General features: G+C 31.3%; 1 protein-coding gene and 1 non-coding gene across 3 annotated transcripts; one reads left to right on the forward strand and one right to left on the reverse strand.

Moving 5' to 3' along the window:
* Positions 1–8,040: 8,040 nt before the first annotated feature.
* On the reverse strand, positions 8,041–10,458 carry LOC130943812 (pentatricopeptide repeat-containing protein At2g20710, mitochondrial-like). 2 transcript variants are annotated; one of them, XM_057871840.1, is made up of 2 exons: positions 10,083–10,458; positions 8,041–9,540 (listed from the first exon to the last, which is right to left on the reverse strand). In XM_057871840.1, exons 1-2 carry the CDS (start codon positions 10,174–10,176, stop codon positions 8,321–8,323), a joined length of 1,314 nt encoding a protein of 437 aa, XP_057727823.1. In that variant the 5' UTR covers positions 10,177–10,458; the 3' UTR covers positions 8,041–8,320. The 2 variants fall into 2 exon arrangements, with proteins under 2 accessions (XP_057727823.1, XP_057727822.1); XM_057871839.1 differs by having other exon boundaries at positions 8,043–9,547.
* Positions 10,459–17,808: 7,350 nt separating this feature from the next.
* Positions 17,809–17,881, forward strand: TRNAV-UAC (transfer RNA valine (anticodon UAC)). The gene has a single exon. It is a non-coding gene; the product is annotated as a tRNA-Val (tRNA).
* The last annotated feature ends 3,575 nt before the right edge of the window (positions 17,882–21,456 follow it).

The following is a 21,456-nucleotide window of genomic DNA, read 5'->3' on the forward strand; positions in this document are numbered from 1 at the left end:
GCAAGATGCCAAGAAACTTTATTGGCTTATAATGTTGCCTGAGTTGGAAGAATGAACTCCCTAACCATTTTCGTGAGAACTCTATCTCCTCACCTCTCCTCTGCTGCCCGCCATTGATACAGCGAAATCGATGAGAGTTGTTCTGATCTACTGCTACAACTGTTTGGGGTTCTTGGCCTTTTCGACATTCTCGTTACTATCTGATTCGTTGTTCTGCACTTGGGATTTTTCTCTGTAGTTGCGAGAAAAGGTGAAAAGCGCGATTCAGCAGTCGGTAATGTGCGGGTTGCATAAGTTTTTGCCATTGAATGGCTTATCAAAAGGTATGTTCCTTATTTTTTGCATTAATTTTTGTAGCAGGTGAATTTTTTAGGGCTAGATTTAAGGTATTGGAGCTGACCCAGGGAGATTAAATGTGTTGGCAGTGTTATATTAGATTATTGACATGGTGTGTATCCGAAAAAATTGAGTATGATCCTTTTAGATACATTAATTGACTCACGTTAAAGAATTATACTGGTGTGCAGTGGAGGATAGACTTTGGCATTTAGTTAGAGTAGTCATGTTCTGTAGAAAAGCAATGGTAGAAATTTTTTAGTTATTCAACAAATAAATGTAATTTTTTTAATTTTTTATAATTGTTTTATTTTTATAAACTTAATTAAAGTGTTAGTTAATTTATTTATTCAGCACATCACTCTTTTTTAATTGCTAGGTTGAAAAGATTAAGAATAGCTGCATGTGATTTTAATGGCATCAAGTTATTTACCATCCATCCAGTCACCACTTTAAAAAGAAAAAGTGTTAACTTTTATCTTTCCAAATTTCAATCCCAATTGGTTGGTTAATATGCTTTACCGGTCTTCTGGTCTATGTGTTATTGGAAAATAGAATTGTCTTGTTTTACATTTGTTTTGGAATTGGCTACATTTCTATTTCTCAAGCCTTCATGCCAGTTTAGTTGTTTAAACTTACAAAAAATTTTGGTTTCACAATTACTATCAGTGAAGTTGAAGCACTTTTTGAGCTATTTAAGTGCATAAGCAATTTGGTTGTTGATAAAGGACTAATAAGCAATGAATTATATAGCAAATTCGTTTTCCTCCTACTATCAAACATAGTTGTATTTATGACATTTATTTTGTGATCTTCATTTTATTAAGATATATTAGACGTGCCTTTTTATTTGTTGATATGAATGATCAAGGTGGGGTAGTTGTTTGTATAGGATGGATTTTTTCGATGATGATGTAGTGAGTGTAAAGTATTCCTGGAAGTATTGAAATTGGGGTAGAAGCTCTGCGTTTCCTATGTTAACATGTTACAATAAGTTGCTTTGTTAATAGGGTTGCATCAATTGGCCAGATTGTGACAGCGAGACTGGATATTATTGTTGGCTATGCAATTGTTGAAGTTCCTAGGAACCACAAGTGAGGCGATCCTCTAGAATAAGCAGCTGCTACCTATTCGGAAACATATGAACAACATAAATCAGGAGCCGATATCGACATCAACCAATCATGAATCAGCGATGTCAGACCCGGAGGACGGGCTTTTGAATGAGGTATATGATAGGGGAGAACTTGCATATTCGGATTATATTAGTTTTTTGTCATTCTGAAGATGAATAGTATAAGTTAATGTAAAATTAGGTGATCATAGCATTGTTAATTGTTGTGCAGGAGACACTTTTTGACATGAGCATCTTACGGGACTTCAACTACTTGAAAGCAAAGATGCTAGAGAGGGCCAACAATGCACTTTCTGAAGAGGTTCAACGCCTTGAGGATAAATATCGTCTTTGTAAGGTCCCATATCGATTGGGGAGGGGAACAAAGCATGCCTTATAAGGGTGTAGATACCTCTCCCTAGCATGACGCGTTTTGACGAGTGAGTGTGGGGGACTTCGGCTATCATCCCTATCGTCAAAGGCAAAACCGTGAGGCCTTATATGCCAAAGTGGACAATATCGTGCTAGCGGGTGGTCTGGGCTGTTACAGATGGTATCAGAGCCGGAGCCCGGATCGATGTGTCAGCGAGGGTGCTGGGCTCCCTTAGGGGGTAGATTGTAAGGTCCCACATCAGTTGGGGAGGGGAACGAAACATGCCTTATAAGGGTGTGGATACCTCTCCCTAGCATGACGCGTTATGACGAGTGAGTGTGGAGGGTTTCGGCTATCATCCCTATCGTCAAAGACAAAACCGTGAGGCCTTGTGTGCCAAAGCGGACAATATCGTGCTAGCGGGCGTTTTGACGAGTGAGTGTGGAGGGTTTCGGCTATCATCCCTATCGTCAAAGACAAAACCGTGAGACCTTGTGTGCCAAAGCGGACAATATCGTGCTAGCGGGTGGTCTGGACTGTTACAGACTCCACGGCTACGACAGCAGTCTGGACAATGTATCGTAGTAACGTTACCTGAAATATATTTCTATATTGCATACTGATGTCACTAATTGTTATGCTAAGCTTCCATGATCAATCCAACTTGTGTAATCTACTTTGTTGTGAATGAATTCTATTATGATCTAAACACTAATTTGCTCAACACTCAAAATCAAGTTATAAAAATTCCACCCCACATGATACATCGATAATGACCTATGCCGAAGTTCATGTCTCAATTCGCTACACAACCAAAAACTTTTATTTACAATTCCAACTTTTAACATCTTCTGTATTGAGCTATCACCTGTAATTTCAACCACTAAATCTCATGCTATCTTTTATTTTAATTTTACAACTATTTTTAGTATGAAATTGGCACAACCCCAAACCGCGAATCGAAAACTTTGAGGTAAAAAAATAACACAATAACGTTTATTCATTTATTTAAAAAATATCACTTTACATTTTTTCAAATTACCTTAAGTTCAATTAACAACGAAAAAGCCATAACAGAAATTCAAAACGAACCAATTTGTATCAAACTTTTTTTTTTTTGAAACAATTACATTAATGAATAAATCTTTTTATAGTATTTATAATATTTAAAAAAAATCAAATCTTTTTATAAAGAGAGAAATATATTTTTAATTATTTTTTTATATTTTTTATTTCGTCTAAAATTTTAATAATTTTAATTAATTATTTATTTTTTTATTTATTCTTAATTTTTGTGATCTTTTATCTTTTTTTTGTCAACGGATAAACATCACAAAAATAAAAAAAATAAATGAAATTAAACAAATAATAAAAAATTCCTAAAATTTTAGAAAAAATATAAATTATCAACATCAAGATTATAAAATATAAATAAAAGATAAGTAAGGATATTTCGTTTTTACTAATATTTTTGATATTACTTAAATATTCTTTTTAATAATTAATTCTTTTTAACCTTCTTTTAGAATTTTTTTTGGCCATACATCAAACTCTACTTAAATATGTTCACCCACAATAATAAAAATAGTATTCTTTAATTGTGTTTTTTCATATGTACCTACTCTTCTTTTAATTGGCATTTAAATAAATTCTCAGTTCACCTCCATCACTCCAAAAAAATACACAGTTTAAGCGAAAATTTGGATGAACTAAATTTCACTCATGAACATAAGTTTTGTTTTTCTTTTTCATTCATACAGATAATTTTTTTTTCTGCTACTCATGGTCATAGGGTTGGAAGTGAGTCAAGCCAGCTCATGAGTTAGCTCAAACTCGACTCGTTAATAGCTTGATAAGCTAAGATCGTGAGCTAGTGAGCCAAGCTTGAGCTTGGATAAGCTCAGCTCATTAGCTCGTGAGCTGACTCGATATATATATATATATATATATATATATATATATATATATATAATTATTAATACACATATCTTATATGTATTTAATCTATATTTTTAATATTATATATATACATAGGAAATAGTACTATATAATTATATATATTAATGATCTTAATTATTTAAAATTTAATATTTATTTTTTATATATAATTTTGATGTAGAACATAAATAAAAAATTTATAATTTTTTTATAGATAACAATATATAAAATTGATCTTTTTAAATATTTTTTAAAATATATAAATTATAATTTATTGATATAGAATTATAGATTATGTATTTATGTTTCTATTATTTGAGCCAGCTCGTGAGCTTTCGGCGAATCAATCTTGAGCTTAAGAAATAGGCTCGATTGTTAACGAGTCAAGTCGTGAGCCAAGCTTAATTTTTATGAGCCAAGCTTGAGCTTGGTTTAGCTCGACTCAGCTCGACTCACTTCCAACCCTACTCATGGACATAATTAATTAGCCCATTTCTTACGGTTTCAACCCAAAACTTTACACATGGCCATTGACTCGGCTTGGCTCCCCCTCTCTTCGTTCAACCACGCTCGAAGCCATTGTGCAATGTCCCTTCTTTTTCCATTGTTACCCACAATGGGTATTTTCACAATACATTTACTCTGCAATGTCCTAGCCGGTGGAAGATGCAACATGCACCCTCCTACTTTAATATTCACAACAACCACCTTACTTAGGATCTGAACCCTTCAAATATTTAACAATAAATCTCCATGTTGAAAGCCACCGGAGAACTGAAATGCCAATAAAGTACACAGACATACCTGAAATGCTTCCTATAAGTTAATGTTTTCTTTTAAAAGTACTTTCCTCATAAATACTTTTGAAAAAAATAATATGTACTACAATGAAAAAACGTCAACATCTGAATAAATAATTTGAAAAAAAGGGATATTATGATAATAAGTTTTAGAAATCATGGTATCTTAGGTAAAAAGGTAAGAGAGATAAAGTGAGTAAAAAAAAGAATTTTTTAATTTTAGAGAAAAAAAAATTTAGTTTTAAATTTTAATTGCGATAAGAAAATATTAAGTGATACATTTTAGTTGTTAAAGTGGAGTTTAAACCCTACTTTGTTCTATGTATTTCCGCCCTAATTCTAGAATTCGGATCTTTTAAATTGAGAAAATTGGTAGAGTGGTAAAATAAAATGCTAATTACTATTGATTTTGTACATAAAATTTATATCCCACTATTTTAATTTAAGAGTGATTAATTCTTTACTTTATCACTTTACCAACATTTTCATTTTAGAGAATCTTGGTCTTAATTCGTGGACGGTTGAAAAATGAAAGCTTTTAATAAGTATAAATTGAATTAAATTCTAATTTATTATCACCTTTTATATTTATTCGTTGTTATATCTATTATATAAATTAACATTTACCTTGCACATTTTTTTTATCCTCTTTTATATAATCTCATATCTCTCTTTTTATTTACATGATGGAGGACGACGACGTAAGGGTACAAGGACAAGGCGCGCAACTGCAACGGAGGATACGCGGTGGAAAGTTGGAGAGTAAAAGTGCAGAAAGCTTACTGCATGCGAGGAAGGGTGACTAATGGTGGCGCACCAGAGATAAGACAGTGGCGCGACGAGTGGGAGGAAGAGCGTGAGAGAGAGGACCGAAGGTGGATATACGGAGTGGTTTGTGGATTGGGACGGAAATGGATCCTCTCCATTTTTTTGGTCACTGGAGAGAATAAAGTGTAATCTCCCACCTTTAATTCTACAAGTGGGACCAGAAATAAATAAGAGAGAGAATACAATGAAGGGTGAGATCTTCCACTGGATACCATCCAGTTTTTTTTCCACTGGAGAGGATCCACTCCCGAATTGGGACTGTATGACGCATATATAAAAAGGGGACAAAACTAAATTTTTTGAATCAATCCCGCTAGATAACCAACAAAAGTCTAGTTAACAACAAACTAACAAGTATTTTTGAATTGCTTTTCGTACTAATTAATTGTCATTAATTAGTGATTATTTAAATTTTATTTTTAAAAAATACAAAATTAATTATTCTTAATTATAGTTATTTAAAGTTAGCCCACTAGAAGTTATTTATCTATACTTCTCCTTTTCGAATTTCAAATTTAGGATTAAAATGGAGTTGGTTGAGTTGGCTTATATCATAATTGGTTTTCTATACCTTTTTTTTTATTTTTGTAATAGAAAAATTAAATCTTTTTCTTCGTAAAAAACAATTTCTATATATATGATTTTGTATTTTGAGAGAAACTCAATTACCTAATTCAGTGACGGATCCAAAAATTTTATATAATAAAAATAAAAATAATACAAAAAAATAATAAAAATTTTAATAATCAAATTAACACATCAAAGATTAACACATTTTTAATATGTAGATATTTATAATTCAATGAATATTAATAAAATTTTTAATAATCAAATTAACACATCAAAGATTTATAATTTAAAAATATTTTTTTTCTATTTTAATGTTTGACAACATTGCATAATATATGTATTATTAATTCTAGTACTTTATCAAGCACTTTGTGTCATCAAATCACATTTTTATTGATTTTTTTATATAATACAAAAAAATTATAACACAACAATAACAAAAATTTATTAAAAAAAACTGAATAAACCAGCTTCTATTCTTGACTATAATTACAAAAGAAAGAAAAAAAGGATGCGAAAGACAAAATTTTAAATTAATTCGTTATAATTCTCTTTATATATAAGTATAAATAATATTTTAGTTAAAAATTATTTAATAATTTTCTACTATTTAATTACAAAATTGACACATTATAATATTTACGGTAAAATTTTTTTATGAAAATAATTATTATTATGTGTAAAATTAAAATTATAACTACAATAACAACAATAAAGACTTATCCCATATATGGATCAAATAATATCATTCATCTCTATTATGTATTTTGTCTACAGATTTCTTTACATGTAAATCTCGTTTGACCGCCTTATGGATGATCTTCTTAGGTCTTCTTCTGTTTTTATCCTTTATCCATCTTCTATCTCATTCACAATATGAGTGCTCTGTCGGACTTCTTCTCACATTTCAAAATTATTTGAGACGCGATTTCACCATCTTTTCCACAATAGGTACTATTCCAACACTCTCTCTTATATCTTTGTTCCTTATTCTATCCAATTGCATATGACCACTCATCCATCTCAACATCTTTATGTCTGCCACACTTAATTTATGTCCGTGTTCTTCTTTGACCGTCCAACACTCTATACCATAAAGTATAGCCGATCTGATAGCAGTCTGATAAAATTTACTTTTAAGTTTTAAATACACTTTTTTATCACATATAAATTCAGATGCACTCTACCATTTTGACCAACCTGCTTAGATCTTATAATTTACACTAAATTAAATAAAATAATAATCAAATTTTAAAAAAATTAATAAATACTAAGTCTCATTTATATTCGAAAAGTTATGATTGATTTTGAATGATTATTTAATTGAATTATTATTTGTTTTTTTGTTTGAGCAGACTTTATTTTTTTTAATTTCAATAAATTAAAGTTATATAATACAATAACTCTTATCATTGTATTAATATATAATTTCATAATTTTTTACCACATATAAATAAAATTTTTTAAGAATTTAGCTAATATGTGTATTAAAGACATATAATAAGATTACTATTAATAAAATATTTTAAATATTTTTATTTAGTAACTAAAAAATAAATATATTAAAAATTTAAATTTTTATATTTAAAAAAATAATTTATTATGCTCTTAGCACATAAATTAAATATTTTTTTTTAAATATGAGAGCAATGTATTATTAATTTATTATAATAGGAACATTATATGGTGGTATCAACTGTTATGCATCAAAGATCAAATCATCAATGCCAGTATATCACCAATGGGATAGCACATCAGAAAGAATTTTTTCTTAATTACAATTAAAGAGTGTTATAGTAATCCAGTTAGTTAAAGGTACTGCATTTAATTAACTTACTTTATACTTAAAATAATCTATGATAAAAACAAATAATACTTAAAAAAATATCTTGTGGACGCTCAAAATCATATAGTGTGAAATAAAACCATGCATTTCCTAAACATTGTTTAATGGCAATTACTCTAATGAAGATGTTAAAAACATTTTCTCATAATGATCTTAGGTTAAAAAGTATGACTTATTGGTTTTGTCATTTTAAACAAAGATAACATTTTTATAACATATAAAAATCAAATCCTAAAATTTATCGTCCAATAGTCAAAATGTCTTTACATGATGACAATTATAAAATCTTCATTAGAGTATCCACCTTGTTTAAATGTTATCATATATGATAGTGAAAAAATTAGTTCGATGATTTAATGGCACATCTTGATGAAAACTTCAACTCTAGTCTCTACTTAATTAAACAAAGGTGGACAAAAAGAAATCATTTATCTGTCAGCTATGACTACATAATCTATTCTTTCTTGGCCACATTTTGAGAGATGTAATTTAGTTCTGCTAACTAAACTTTACCTTCAAACATCATTTGTATCCTCATCAAGATGTTCAGTGTCTTCATCTAATTGATTTTCCACTCTAATCAGATCAATGGCTTTTGCATCAGGGATTTCACCATGAACATAACTTACTAGTTTATCATAGGTTACAACAGAGAGATAGCCGCCATCACTATAGAACTTGAGAATCTGAAGCACTGATTCCAAATCTCCTTTTTCCTTCAGGTACTCTAAAAATGCAGCCAAAACAAAGGGTTTAGGCCTCCGTCTAGATCTTTCTGCAGAGAGAGCAGTCTTCATTGCTTGAACTGCTTTCTCCATATTATTATCCACGCAGTAGTGTTCTGCCAAACTTTCCCATGTAGACGCATGCAATTGCTTGCCGCTATCCAAAAGCCTCTTGATATAAGCCTCAGCCTTATCCAACATACCCAATTTACAATAAGTATGGATCATAAGATGTGGAATTCTGGTGTCGAAAATTTTGTAATTGGATTCCCATTCTTCCGAGATCTTCTCAGCTCCAACAATGTCACCTAGCTTCACCAAAGAGCTTAACATACAGAGGTAATCTTTGTTCCAAAATCCATTCAAGGTTTTGCACTTATCCCAAATTCGATAAACCTCATCCTTATTACCAATAGCAGCATATATAGTTTGAATAGATGCAAAGGCAAGCTTCTTGCTCCTGCCTACAGCTAACCGCTCTGATTTCTTCAGTGCTGACAAGGCCTTCTCGACATTGCCACCTTTCAGATAACCATTTGCTGCAGTCGTGTAAATATACCAATCAACAGTTGCAAGAGGATCAACTTCCATCCTCATTAGTAACTTCTCCATCCCTTCTATGTCTGCAGCAACTACATACGCATTCAACCGAATAGTAAACATAGCACCATTGCGTATGTCCTTCTCCATCATTTCTCGCATTAGACTATCTAATTTGTCATATTTGCCTAACTGCGCATAGAGTTTCAACATCATATTGTAACACGCGGGGGAGTTCACGGGATGAACCTTCTTAATTTTCTTCATGATAGCCTCCGCTTTCTCCAAAGATTTATGCTCTGCATAGCATTTCAAGAGGGCAGCATTTACCTTGAATCCAATTAGGGCATCAGGAATGCCTCTGTAGAAGCTCTCGGTTTGTTCAAGGCCACGAACTTTCGATATTAAGTTGAGGTGTTTAGCAATGTCTCCTGGTGTCAAGTTATATTTACTTGACTCACTCATCCATTCTGATATCTAACAAAAGCAATGTTTCATCAACTCCCGATATTAGGTGTTATTAGTCAAGCACAACAATACTATAAACATCGTTTAAAAATTTGAACTAGTAAAACCTCGCTATCAATTATCATTATTCAAGTGATTTATCCGGTTGAAATTATAATCGAATCAATGATTAGGCAACACAAAAGTATCAATAACAGCAACTATCATTAAACCTTATCCTTATCCTTATTATTATCCCTTTAGAAGTGATAAGATTAATGAAACAAACGCCACCATAGTATCTTATCGTATACATAAACTAACTAAACAAACTAGCATCAAAGTAATATAGAACGAACATCATTTTCAACTTGCACAAACTTTGCCTAAATAAATGAAACAAAACAATGATCCGACTGTAATTTACATTGTCAGCCACCAAAAAGGAACATGAATCCGAATCAGAAACCAGCTGCATTCAGTGTGTTAGATTAAAGGGGTACCATTGAATAAGCTTTACTATGTGCTAAAAGAAAAGTAAAGGTTGGAACTTGAAGTGTAAAACCTGAAGGGCGTGCGTGTAGCGACGCGAATAAGAGAGGGTTGCGATGAGATATTGGATTTGATTGTGAGTGAGGGATCCGCCATGTTGAAGCCATTGGTTGAGAACGGGGGTCACAGGGATTCTGGGGTCCCCATTACCCCCAATTATTTGATGTCGGAGTTCTGAGAAAGAAGAAGAAGAAGAAGAAGAAGAAGAAAGCAGTGCTTCTGTTGAGTATAATTGATAGGCAGAAATACGGGAGGTATTGAAAAGTTTGAAACTTGATCGAAACAACATCGTCACTTTCACTCAACTCTCAACTCTGCGTTTCTCTCCTTCCTCAGAACTCAGAAGAAGGGCGACTACGAATGAACCAACGCTAACAGGCCCTACTACAATTAATTATTTTTTTTCTTTCTTACCACATCCTCAAAGCTTTATTTAAGTATTTGTTGTTGTCTAATAATTGCTATATTTATAAAACTTAAATCAAACTTTAATACTTACTTGAATAGATTAGAAAAATAATAATTAAACTAACTAAAGTTAGTTATATTGACAACATATTTAATTAAAAAAAAAGTTGTTTGAACTAAAAAAATAGAATTTAACTAATATTTTTATCTATAATAATATTATAAAATTACAAATTTTTTAAAATAAATTATATTTTAATATTTAATTATAGTTTTTATTATTATTTAATTTATATAATAAAATTTAATAATTTAAAAATTAATTTATAAAATTATTGATTAAATCTTAATATTTTAATATAATTTTTTTAAAATAATTACTATATTTATCTAGTAAGATCTAAAAGATTAAAATATTTAAAATAATTATTATATTTATTTATTGAAATTCAAAATATTAAAACTAGTTATATACTAAAAGTTATTGGATTTTTTATGTATATAACTAATTTTAATATTTTAAATTTTACTAAATAAATATAATAGTTGTTTTAAATATTTTAATCTTTTAAATGTCACTAAATAAATATAGTAGTTATTTTAAAAAAAATTATAGTAAAATATTAAGATTTAACAAGTGATCTTACAAATCGATTGTTTAATTATTGAGTTCTACCATATAAATTAAATAATAATAAAAATTATAATTTTAAAAATTTAAAAGATTTAAATTTTTAAATAACTATAGTGAGATTTAAAATATTAAATTTTTAAATATATAATCAACAATAATTTGATGAACTCGTTTAAATAAAAAAAATTATAATTTGAAAATGTAAAATTTTAAAATATAAATGACAAAATAACTTTATAATAATTTAATTATTTTTATTATTTTATGTAAAGAGAATTTTGTTTATTAAAGTCTAAAAAATAATATTCAAATTACTACTGAAAAAATTTAAATTTAATATTATGAAGAAAAAATAAAAAAAACAATATAAGGACTAACTTGATTAATTTTTAAAATTTTAGGGATAAAAATGATTTACATCTAAACTTTCAAAGATTATTTTGATTATAAATAACTTTTTTACATGTCAAGTGGCACATGATATGACGTGTTAAGTATCATTGACTTGACACGTCAACCAATTATCTTGTGACACATGATATTAACCTACTACGTTATTATGTCATATGACACTATCTAACGAAATGAGCATTTGAATTATATTTTATCTTTTAAAGACTAATATGACCAAAAAAATCATTTGAAAACTAATTTAAATAATTTAGTAGGTGATCTTTCAAGTATTAATCTAATAAAATAATCAGTTTTGGAGTAGACTTGACCTGTTGACCAAGTTAAGGAACAAAAAACTAAGCTGTGTAGCACCAAAAAAAAAAACTAAGGATGCACCCTTTTCTTTTCTGTGGATATTGGTATACTGGGGCTTCTTCTGTCAAATTATAAAAATTACTTCTCTCTAAAATCTGCACAAAATTATAAACACATACCGAACCCATTTTTTAATTACCCAGATCCCTTTTTGCGGAGCTAACTCACGCTGGGCTGAACAACAAATCAACAACTCATTATATTAGATGGGTCTATGCTACAACATTTGGCATATCAACTATTAATCAGCTATAAAGCTAAATCTCACGGATCAATTTATATGTATTATCTCACTGAATGTTACAATTTACATGCTAGTATAGACATAAGACAAGACAATCCTCAACTCCCAAGTATGACATGATCTTGTTATCATTGAATTCAAACATAAACAACTATCTTGGTTCAATCTTTCCATGCAGCCCAACGTTTTTCACTTTTCTCAGCAGTTATACGAAGAAACAAGAAAGTACTATACAAACTTTGGAATCAAGGCTATGTAAAAGCATCAATAATTCAAAAAACTCATAACACACAATACAATGATGACTCTAAGCAACCTCATCAACCTGAAATTGTTACAACCTCAATCACCACATGTAAAAATAAAACTGAAATCACAAAAGTGTTATACAATGTATTCCGGCCCCCAAGAAGAAAGGGTAACTTGGCAAAAGGCATGGAAATGTTCTCCATGAGGTAAGCCAAGAATCCATGCATATAGCATGAAACTCTGCAAATAATACGTTAGAAAAAATGGAACTAGACCTAAATGCAATAAGCATCATATAAGCAATGTCAAAGCAGAATGCTGAAATTAATCTTCTTAAACATTATCTGTTTAGTTAGCTGCCATGGTACCGGGACCTTAGTCTCAAGCTAATTTCTACTTTCTCCAGATCTGATTCAACTAATTACTACTTAGCACTATCCGAGTGCTCAGCTTTTTCTTCGCGTGGCAGGTTCTCTTTGGATTAGGCTATTTGATATCTAAGATAGGGCTTACATCAGTTTCTCCTCACTAAGTTCAGAAGTTTTAGCTTATGAAAAAGGAACAAAGGTTTTACAGTGCTTTAGTGTATTTGGTTGGAAAGGAATTATAGAGTTTTAAAGCTTTGTCATTCTTGAATTTATTTTGAGACTGGATTACTAATTTGGCACCACTTTAAAGCTACTATTCAGAGGGACTATCATAGTTCCTACATGGTTTATCACTTTATCTTTCCAATAGGTCTATGAATTTTTCTGAAAATACAATATTTTATTATATACTTTTCAACTTCTTTGTGTTGTAAAGCTTCTCTTTTTGGATGTTCGGCTCAATTCTAGTAGGTTAATGTATGTTAAATGCAGAATGACATTGGATTCGATAGTCAACATCAGATAATAACCACTAAACCCAACATAACAGAATATCCATTTTCTGTTTTTGGGCAAATAGAAAACAATTTTTTGAATGGATTGCATCTGAAAAAGAAATGAGATTTGGTATTAGAAGACATACTGTGACAACAAGGGAGTTTCCAGAGCTTCTATCCAACACAATAATCTTCAAGACATACGGCACATGTTCTTGAGATACAGTTGTCTTCTAAGTAAATATCAAACTACACAATCCTTTCACAAGGTGACTACTCATACAATCCCTTCTTATGAACATGTTTGAAACAATGACTAAAATAGGTCTAAATGTGTTTTGCATTGCACAAGCTTCGGTATCCATCAGAGATGCCACCACTCATCAATTACAGTTAAGGTCCATTATCATAATTGATTTCAAAAGGAAATGTGGAAAAAACAAATGAGAGATAACTACAAAATTCTAACTATGCTGAAACTGTCACTCTAAGCGCAATCAGAAATACTGATTAAGAGGCCACATGATAAGCAAAAATTGAAGAAGTTCAATTGTCAACACAAATGGACCACTTTACACTTCACAGAGTAATCCTGAGTTCCAATGCAAAACAAAAGATATCCCAACCGTAAATAGTGCCCCTTTCTTTAAACCAAACCCCAAACCCTAAACGTTCAGCCAACACACATGTGGTTCATTCAACTTCAAAAAATCAAAACATAAAGGAGATATATTTTTCATAGACACTAAAAAAAAAAACTAAATACGTTCAAGCAACACACAGATGGTTCAAGCAATATCATGACCACCCTGACCTATTCAAGAAAAAAAAAATTTCTTTAACACGAGACTATTTTCTTTAGAAGAACAAAAAAAACTAGTGGAAAAACAACTCTGGGTAATTTAATGATTTTTAAAATTTTATATTCAAATAAAGATAATTATATAGAGTAGTCAATGACAACAAAAAAATGATAAAAATAAAAGAAACATGTAGTACCTATTGATACGGAAAAATTTTACCATGATTTCTCCGGCAAGTATATCGGGTCGTAATCAAGTAATAACTCATTTTAAATGAGGTAGATCCCACAGAAATTGATGGATCAAGCAGCTTTAGTTAAGTGGATACTCTAGTTAAACAGATATTTTATGAATTTTTTGGTATTGAATAAGCAAATTAACAGGGAAGTAAAGTGCATTAAAGTAAAGAGCAATGAATTTAAATGATGAAAGTAAGGGCAGAAAGTAAATAGCTAAAATGTAAAGAGCGAAAACTTAAATTGCAAGAAACTAAAAACAGAAAGATAGATGACAGAGAAATATAAATTGCATGAATGTAAAGGAATTTGAGAAATGGGTATTGAAACTAAAGTGACAATTCCGAAAGAAAACTAAGACAAGTGAAATGAACAATGAATTAAAACGAGAATTGATGAATGGGTAAGATCATTAGGGATTGGAGATAATTGATTCTTCCTAAATCAATGGATCTCATCTCCTTTTCAATCATGTGAAGTAGATCTATGGCAGATTATAAGTAATTGGATCCCAATCTCTTGGTGATCTAATTTCTCTTAACATAAACAATTATCAATCTCTTGATCTAATTACTCATGAGAAGATGTGAAGTGCATTTGCTAATCTCAATGTCATACAACCTCTAGAATTTCAATTCAAAGAGATTATATCTCACGTATCTGCTAAGAAGGTATCAATTAAGAAGGTCATGAGAGGAAAGCCTCAATCTGAATTTCATAACTCTTTTCTCAAGTTCATCATGAAATTCAAGTAGATCCAATCTCTCTCTCGATAATAATTGGATCTATAAAGTTCAAAGACTTCCTCTTAGATAAATACACTTGAATTGAGAAGAAGAAGAAGTGTTAATTCATTGAAATCAAACAGAGCTCCTCCCCCTAATGAAGTGGGATTTAGTGATTTGTAGCTCAATTACAAGAAACAATTCAAAACTAGAAATTAAACTAAGTACTAAAAAGGAAGAAAAGAGAAGTACAAGCAAAAGAGATGAAAGTAAAAGTGATCTAGAGTATGGTATTCAGAGTGTACCAAAAAGTCCTTTTCTATTTCAAAGTACCACCTATTTATACAAATTTTCTAGCTCGTGAGGTGCACCTTCAAATCTCTGGAAGTGGGCCTTTCAAATCTTCAGTCGTAGCCCCTTTTTGTGTACTTGGCATTGGTCACTTGGAGTTAGCGTTAGTAGGTTGAAGTTAGCGTTGCTAACACTACAATCATGTAGCGTTTCCCCAACTTTAGCTTTACCAACGCTATTCTCTATCTATGCGTAAGCACCTCTTCACGTGCGTACTCACCATTGTAAAACTTATCCTTGTGCATAAGCATTATGTCCCATGCATATACATGCCTGCCATATCTCCCTTTTGTTTGTACACACACTAGGTCGTGCGTACGCACCATGGCCAATTTCTCCAATCTCATTTTCGAAAACTATTGCAGGAGTTATTGGGCATAGCGTTAGCGTTAATAACGCTGAAGCATGCATGCAAGTTAGACCTTGACTTTGCTGGAGTGGCGCTAGCGCTACTAACGCTGTGCCTAACTAAACAGAAGCTAGCGTTAGCGCTAGTAACGCTACATTGCATGGTGCTTGTTGAGCTTGGGCGTTGTTGGGACAGCGTTGGCCTTGCCAACGCTCCCATCTCTTCGAGTCTGGTGTTATTGGGCGAACGTTAGCGCTGCTAATGCCCTTTGATATCTTACATGGCGTTTTTGAGGGTCAAGTTAGCGTCAATAACGCTGCCAACATCTCTCTTTGCTGGCGTTTGTGAGGCTAGCGTTAGTACCAATAACGCTCTCCCCTGGCATTGCTGGCATGCAACGTTAGCGTTGCTAATGCTCTCCCCTGGTGTTTGTGACATGCAACGTTAGCGTTGCTAACGCTCTGCTTCATGCCTTCTCCTGTTTCTTCTCTGCTTCACCTGTCATCAACCACAACAATTGCATCAAAGTTTTGTCATTCCATGAATAATCATAAGATATTTCATTGATTTAAAAAAAAATATCATCTTCTTGTATATATTAAGTTCATGAAATTGACCACAATTCAACTAGTACTTGATGCATTAATACATGAAGAAATAAGTCATCCAAATGCTTGTTTATTACAAGGAAAATACATGAAACTAAGCTAAAACTAACTAAATTAGCTCACTAATCTATCTCAGATGCATATGCATTACAACACCAAACTTAAAATGTTGCTTATTCTCAAGTAAAGAGAAAAAGAATTCTAACAAAAATAGAATATAGGAATTGAAATAATTAATTAAGAGTGAATCTTTATTTAGAGGTATATCATTATCCTACTTAATGGAGTCACTATGCCTCATGAATTTAGTCATGGCTTCTCTCTATATGAGCTTACATAAGTTCCTAGAATAAGACACTTATTTGAACACTAACTTAGTTGACTTTGTGAGACTTCCTTCTTATTGTATTATTGTATAATCCTTAACTTGTTTTCTCATTTCTTTCAGGGATTCCTTGCTTTATTTAGGTTAAGTATCCTGTTTTAAGGCGGCTTTTTAACATAAGCTTTCAATCAACACTCTCAAACCAATTGGTTTAAGGTGTTAGATGTTTAAGTATCCCTTCGAAAATACTTGCTCAAGCTTCATTCCCTAACACATCCATACCACAGTCATATAACTTGAAAAAAATCTCTAGATAGTGGTGTCCAGCACCTCTTTAGGTTGCTAAGTATTTTGTCACAAGGTAACTTTTGATTATGAATTTTCAATTGATAATCTCAAATTAATTAACTCAAGTTATCAATCACCTCTAATATTTACTTGTTTAAGTACATCCTTCCACATAAACACCACAGACACATATCCAAAATTTTGTCATTGTTGCCTAGCCTTATTATTTGTCATTGACACAATACAATTAAAGAGAGATCGTTGAAATATAGACTCAAAAAAATAGAATACAAAAAATGAGGTGGAAAACGGTAACATACTGTCGCTGGAAGGAGAAGGAACAGAGGATGGCTTATGGGTTTGAATAGAAACTTGGGAAGGAAAGGGCGACAATAAGAGTGGCAAGCATGAGACCCGAAGAAGAAGAGAGAAACAGAAATAAATAATGAGAAAAAAATTGAAGAGGAAAGAAATAGAAGTGGTGGAATTGAAGAAGAAGAAGAAAGAAGTGTCGAAGAGAAAAATAAAAACAAAAACAGAAATAATTGATGTAATATTATTTTTTTCTAATTTTTAACTTTAAATTCAAAATTTGAAATTTGAAATGTGGGGCACTGATAATGTTACATTATGTACATGAATGAATAGTGATTTGTAGGCTTGTAGCATTATGCACATATGAATGGTGATATATCCATGAGACAGAATATGACAAGAAGGATATAAATATATGAATTTATGAATATGATTATATGGATATAATATTTGAAGAAAGTGTTAGAAGAGTTATGGAGAAGGACAGTCAGAATTCCATTATCTGCATAACCCTCTTTTCAAGGATAGTTACTATGTCTATGATCCTTAACAGAAAGATATTAAAATATGAGTTGCTGTGGTGTAGTGGTTATCACGTTAGTCTTACACACTAAAGGTCCCCAGTTCGATCCTGGGCAGCAACACTATTTTCTTTTATTTTAAATCTTTGCTGTCCAACGGACGCTTATACTAAACCGGGAAGATTATTGAATTCACATGGCATATGTAACTTTTCTTTTCAGATTCTAAAGTTTTTAAGGAACACAAAATAAAATGATGACAGATGTTATAATTATGCTTATTCCCGTTGTTTAAATTCAAATGACAGGAATACTGTGTAGACAGGCACAAACAATTTTCTGCTTTTGATTCGAAACCATTCCTTCACTCGTACTACAAATACAGCTGGAATATACCAACTTGACAACCTTTCCTTTACTCGTTATTATTTTCTTATGTAACTTACATATATAGAAAAGTTAGTAAAAATAATAGACATCTAATCTAACCTAAGTAGTGAAATGCTGAAACCACTTACAGAGTAGTTAGTGGTCCCTCCCTGCAACGGAATAATAAGCCAGCTACCCTCACTTCGCTTTTCCATTGTTCTGTTCCTAGGACTAACTACCACACCAATTTCTTACTAGCTAATTAGTATTAATCAATCATTTATAGTATAATTAATTAATTAATTACACTATTAAGCTGGACTGCTGTTTATTATGATAGTAGTTTTCAATCAAGAAAGATGCTTGTGCAGTTGTGCTAAATTCCAGCGAACGTGGCTCATTTAAGTAACACCACGTGTCAGTGCTGAGTTGGATCCCACGATGTTTCCTTGTTTTAAAAGAGTTTTTTGTTGTTGCAGTTCTACCATATCTATATCCCACTCCTTTTCTAGCACCTTCTGGCTCTGGTTCTGGTTCTGGTTCTAGTTCTAGCTAGCACCATATATATATATATCTATCTATTTATCGATCTCTTCAACCGATTTGTGAGAAGAATTATGGGTGAGTTTGAAGAGCAGGTGAAGGAGAGAGCCAAGGAGCTGAAGCATCTGTTTCAAAAGGGAGTCAAGTTTGTGGGAGATTCATGCAAGAAAGGCTGGAACAAAGTCAAGCATATCAAACGCTGATTCAGTCTCATCTCCTCATGTGAATCCCAAAAGTAGTCTTACATTATTATTTGATTTGGTTTGGTTTGTTTTGTTTTGTTTTGTTTCCATCCCCTGTTGGAGGATATAATTTTGGGCTATCTGATTTGTTTCTTTTCCTCTCATATTTGTTGTTATATATAAATAGATAGATACCTTTCTTTTTGTATTGTTTCTGTATGTAGAACTTGTTTCAAAGATCTTGCTGTTTCTGTTTGTTTAGTTTAATTCTGTACACACTCAAATCTCCACATTCCAACTTTATTGAGCATCATATTATGCAATTTTAGCCTTTACCCACATTAAGGTAGTAGATAGTCTTCTAACTCATGCAAAGTGATTACCTTCAGAAATTGATCCGTTTTAATTTGTCAATCATAGAAATAATAATAAAGAATAAGAAGAAGAAATAGATGAATTTGCTACCTGTGTCCAAAAGTAGTGTTAGATCATATATCCTAATTCCTGGATATATTGCTCATTATTGTTGCTAGTCGAACACTCTTCATTCTTGATGACAAGGGATGCTGACTATATATCATTACAAAAAATGCTATGTTAACAACCTATAAATTTGTCCAATAATTTTGGGTGACTAACTGATATGATAAAATTAATATGGATTAATTGCATATATATATTTCTTCTGATCCAGATCTTGCATATATAAGTCACCAAAAAAGATCTTGCATATATATTACAATGATATGGATGATCGACAATTGTGATAGCGATGGGTGGTTTGGGAAGGATGAGAGTGCTTGAAATTTTAATGCTGGTTAGGATAGGTAAGAGCGCATAGTTCAATACCCCAGTTCAGTAGTAATCCAACTTCAAATAAATGGTTGATTTTATATAATATCTATAACCGTGACCAACAAATATCATATTTTTTTTTGTCAATATTTAATCAATAATCATTTATATTCATATTTACAAATATTTATACATAAAAATAAATTTATATTTATATTTATAAAAATTTATACACATAAACAATATAATTTACATCCACATATTTTAAAATTTATATACATAAATTAATAAAATTTATAATTTAGTATTTATACAAATAAAAAAATGACCAGAATTACTACAAACTCTTGATCCCTAAAGTTTCTGTTTATATAATTGATCTTAAATTTACAACGAAGGAAGAATTTATATATTTTTATGCTCAAAAATAGACACATCATGTTATGCATCTTATTATAGGTATACTAAAAATTAGTCATTAACCAAACATAGCATGTAAAAATACATACTTGATCTTTTATAAAATTAATTTATTATATTAACCCAAAATAAAATCAGGGTCGACTGATATATTATTGGAATAAATAATTTTATTAACCCAGATCATTCATATTGAATCACCAAAAGTATAATATAATACAAAAGTGTACCTTTACTCATAAGAGTTAGAAATTGATGGAATGATTTGGATCTTGTGATTCTTTTGATATTCCTCAACCAAACCCTTCTGTATCCCTAGGCGACTAAATTGCAACTCTTTTCATGGAGAAAGAGTAAGAAAAGCAGCTTTGGTATATTGGGGACCGAAACCCTGAAGGCATTATTTATATTTAAGCATGGCACCCATTAAACCCTAAAACCCAAATAAAATAGTATCTAAAGTCCAAAAGATAATATATTTAAAATCCAAAAAATAATATATGGTTTTATTCTCATTTAATTCCAAATAAAAAGTAATTATGACTTATTCAATTTAGCATTTATAACAATAAATGAGATCACCTTTATATAAGTCATTTAATTTGAAATAGTGTAATTTGCGATTATAATTAATATATGTATTACCCATAAACAGAATTTCCTAACAATCTCCCACTTGGGTTATTGATATGGGAATGGAGAAGGTTCAGATAGAGATAGATTCTACCTGTGCAGTGAATCTGTTGCAGCATGCATCTACGGGCCTCCATGATAACACCTCCCTCATCCGAGCAATTAAAGAGCTCCAGGCAAATCCAGGTGACTTCCGAGTGACACACGTCTTGAGAGAAGCCAATTTCAGCGCCGATGTTCTTGCCAAGCACGCGCATAATCTTCCGGCAGGGCTCCACTGTTTTGCTTTGCCTCCCCCCTTTCTACTTCCAATAATTGAAGCTGATAGAAGGCAAAGAATGTTTGCGAGAATAGGAAATGCCTGATTAGTGTGTTTGTTTTTGGGCCTCTGGCCCCTTCACAATAAAAAAAAAAAAAATAATCACATCTTATAAATTTTATGCGCACATATGAATGCTATTTCCCTTATTACTTTAACAATCTGGTCCGTCTCATACATTAGATATGAAACTACCGCAGCTTTCATTACATTAATATCGTGATTGAACCACGACAATCACCATCCTAACATACTTAACGACATAGATTAAATTTGGATGAGTAATATGAAAATTACATGCCAAGTGATCTCATGCATGTCTATTTCCAACTGGTTCAACTTTAAAACTTTATTGAGATCAAACGCAAAACAAATTTTGCAAAATGAACATTTCACATAACATGAAATAAACCATCAACTTAATTCTGTAGAAAATA

This window comes from Arachis stenosperma, chromosome 8 (genome assembly GCF_014773155.1).
Source record: "Arachis stenosperma cultivar V10309 chromosome 8, arast.V10309.gnm1.PFL2, whole genome shotgun sequence".
Classification (NCBI taxonomy): Eukaryota; Viridiplantae; Streptophyta; class Magnoliopsida; order Fabales; family Fabaceae; genus Arachis; species Arachis stenosperma.

Bases quoted from the DNA above. Each gene is read 5' to 3' on its own strand.
- LOC130943812 (XM_057871839.1), bottom strand. From the start codon at position 10,358: ATGTTGTTTCGATCAAGTTTCAAACTTTTCAATACCTCCCGTATTTCT. The intron at 9,548-10,082 runs GTTTTACACTTC...TGCTTTTGTTAG, and splicing joins GCTACACGCACGCCCTTCAG to ATATCAGAATGGATGAGTGA.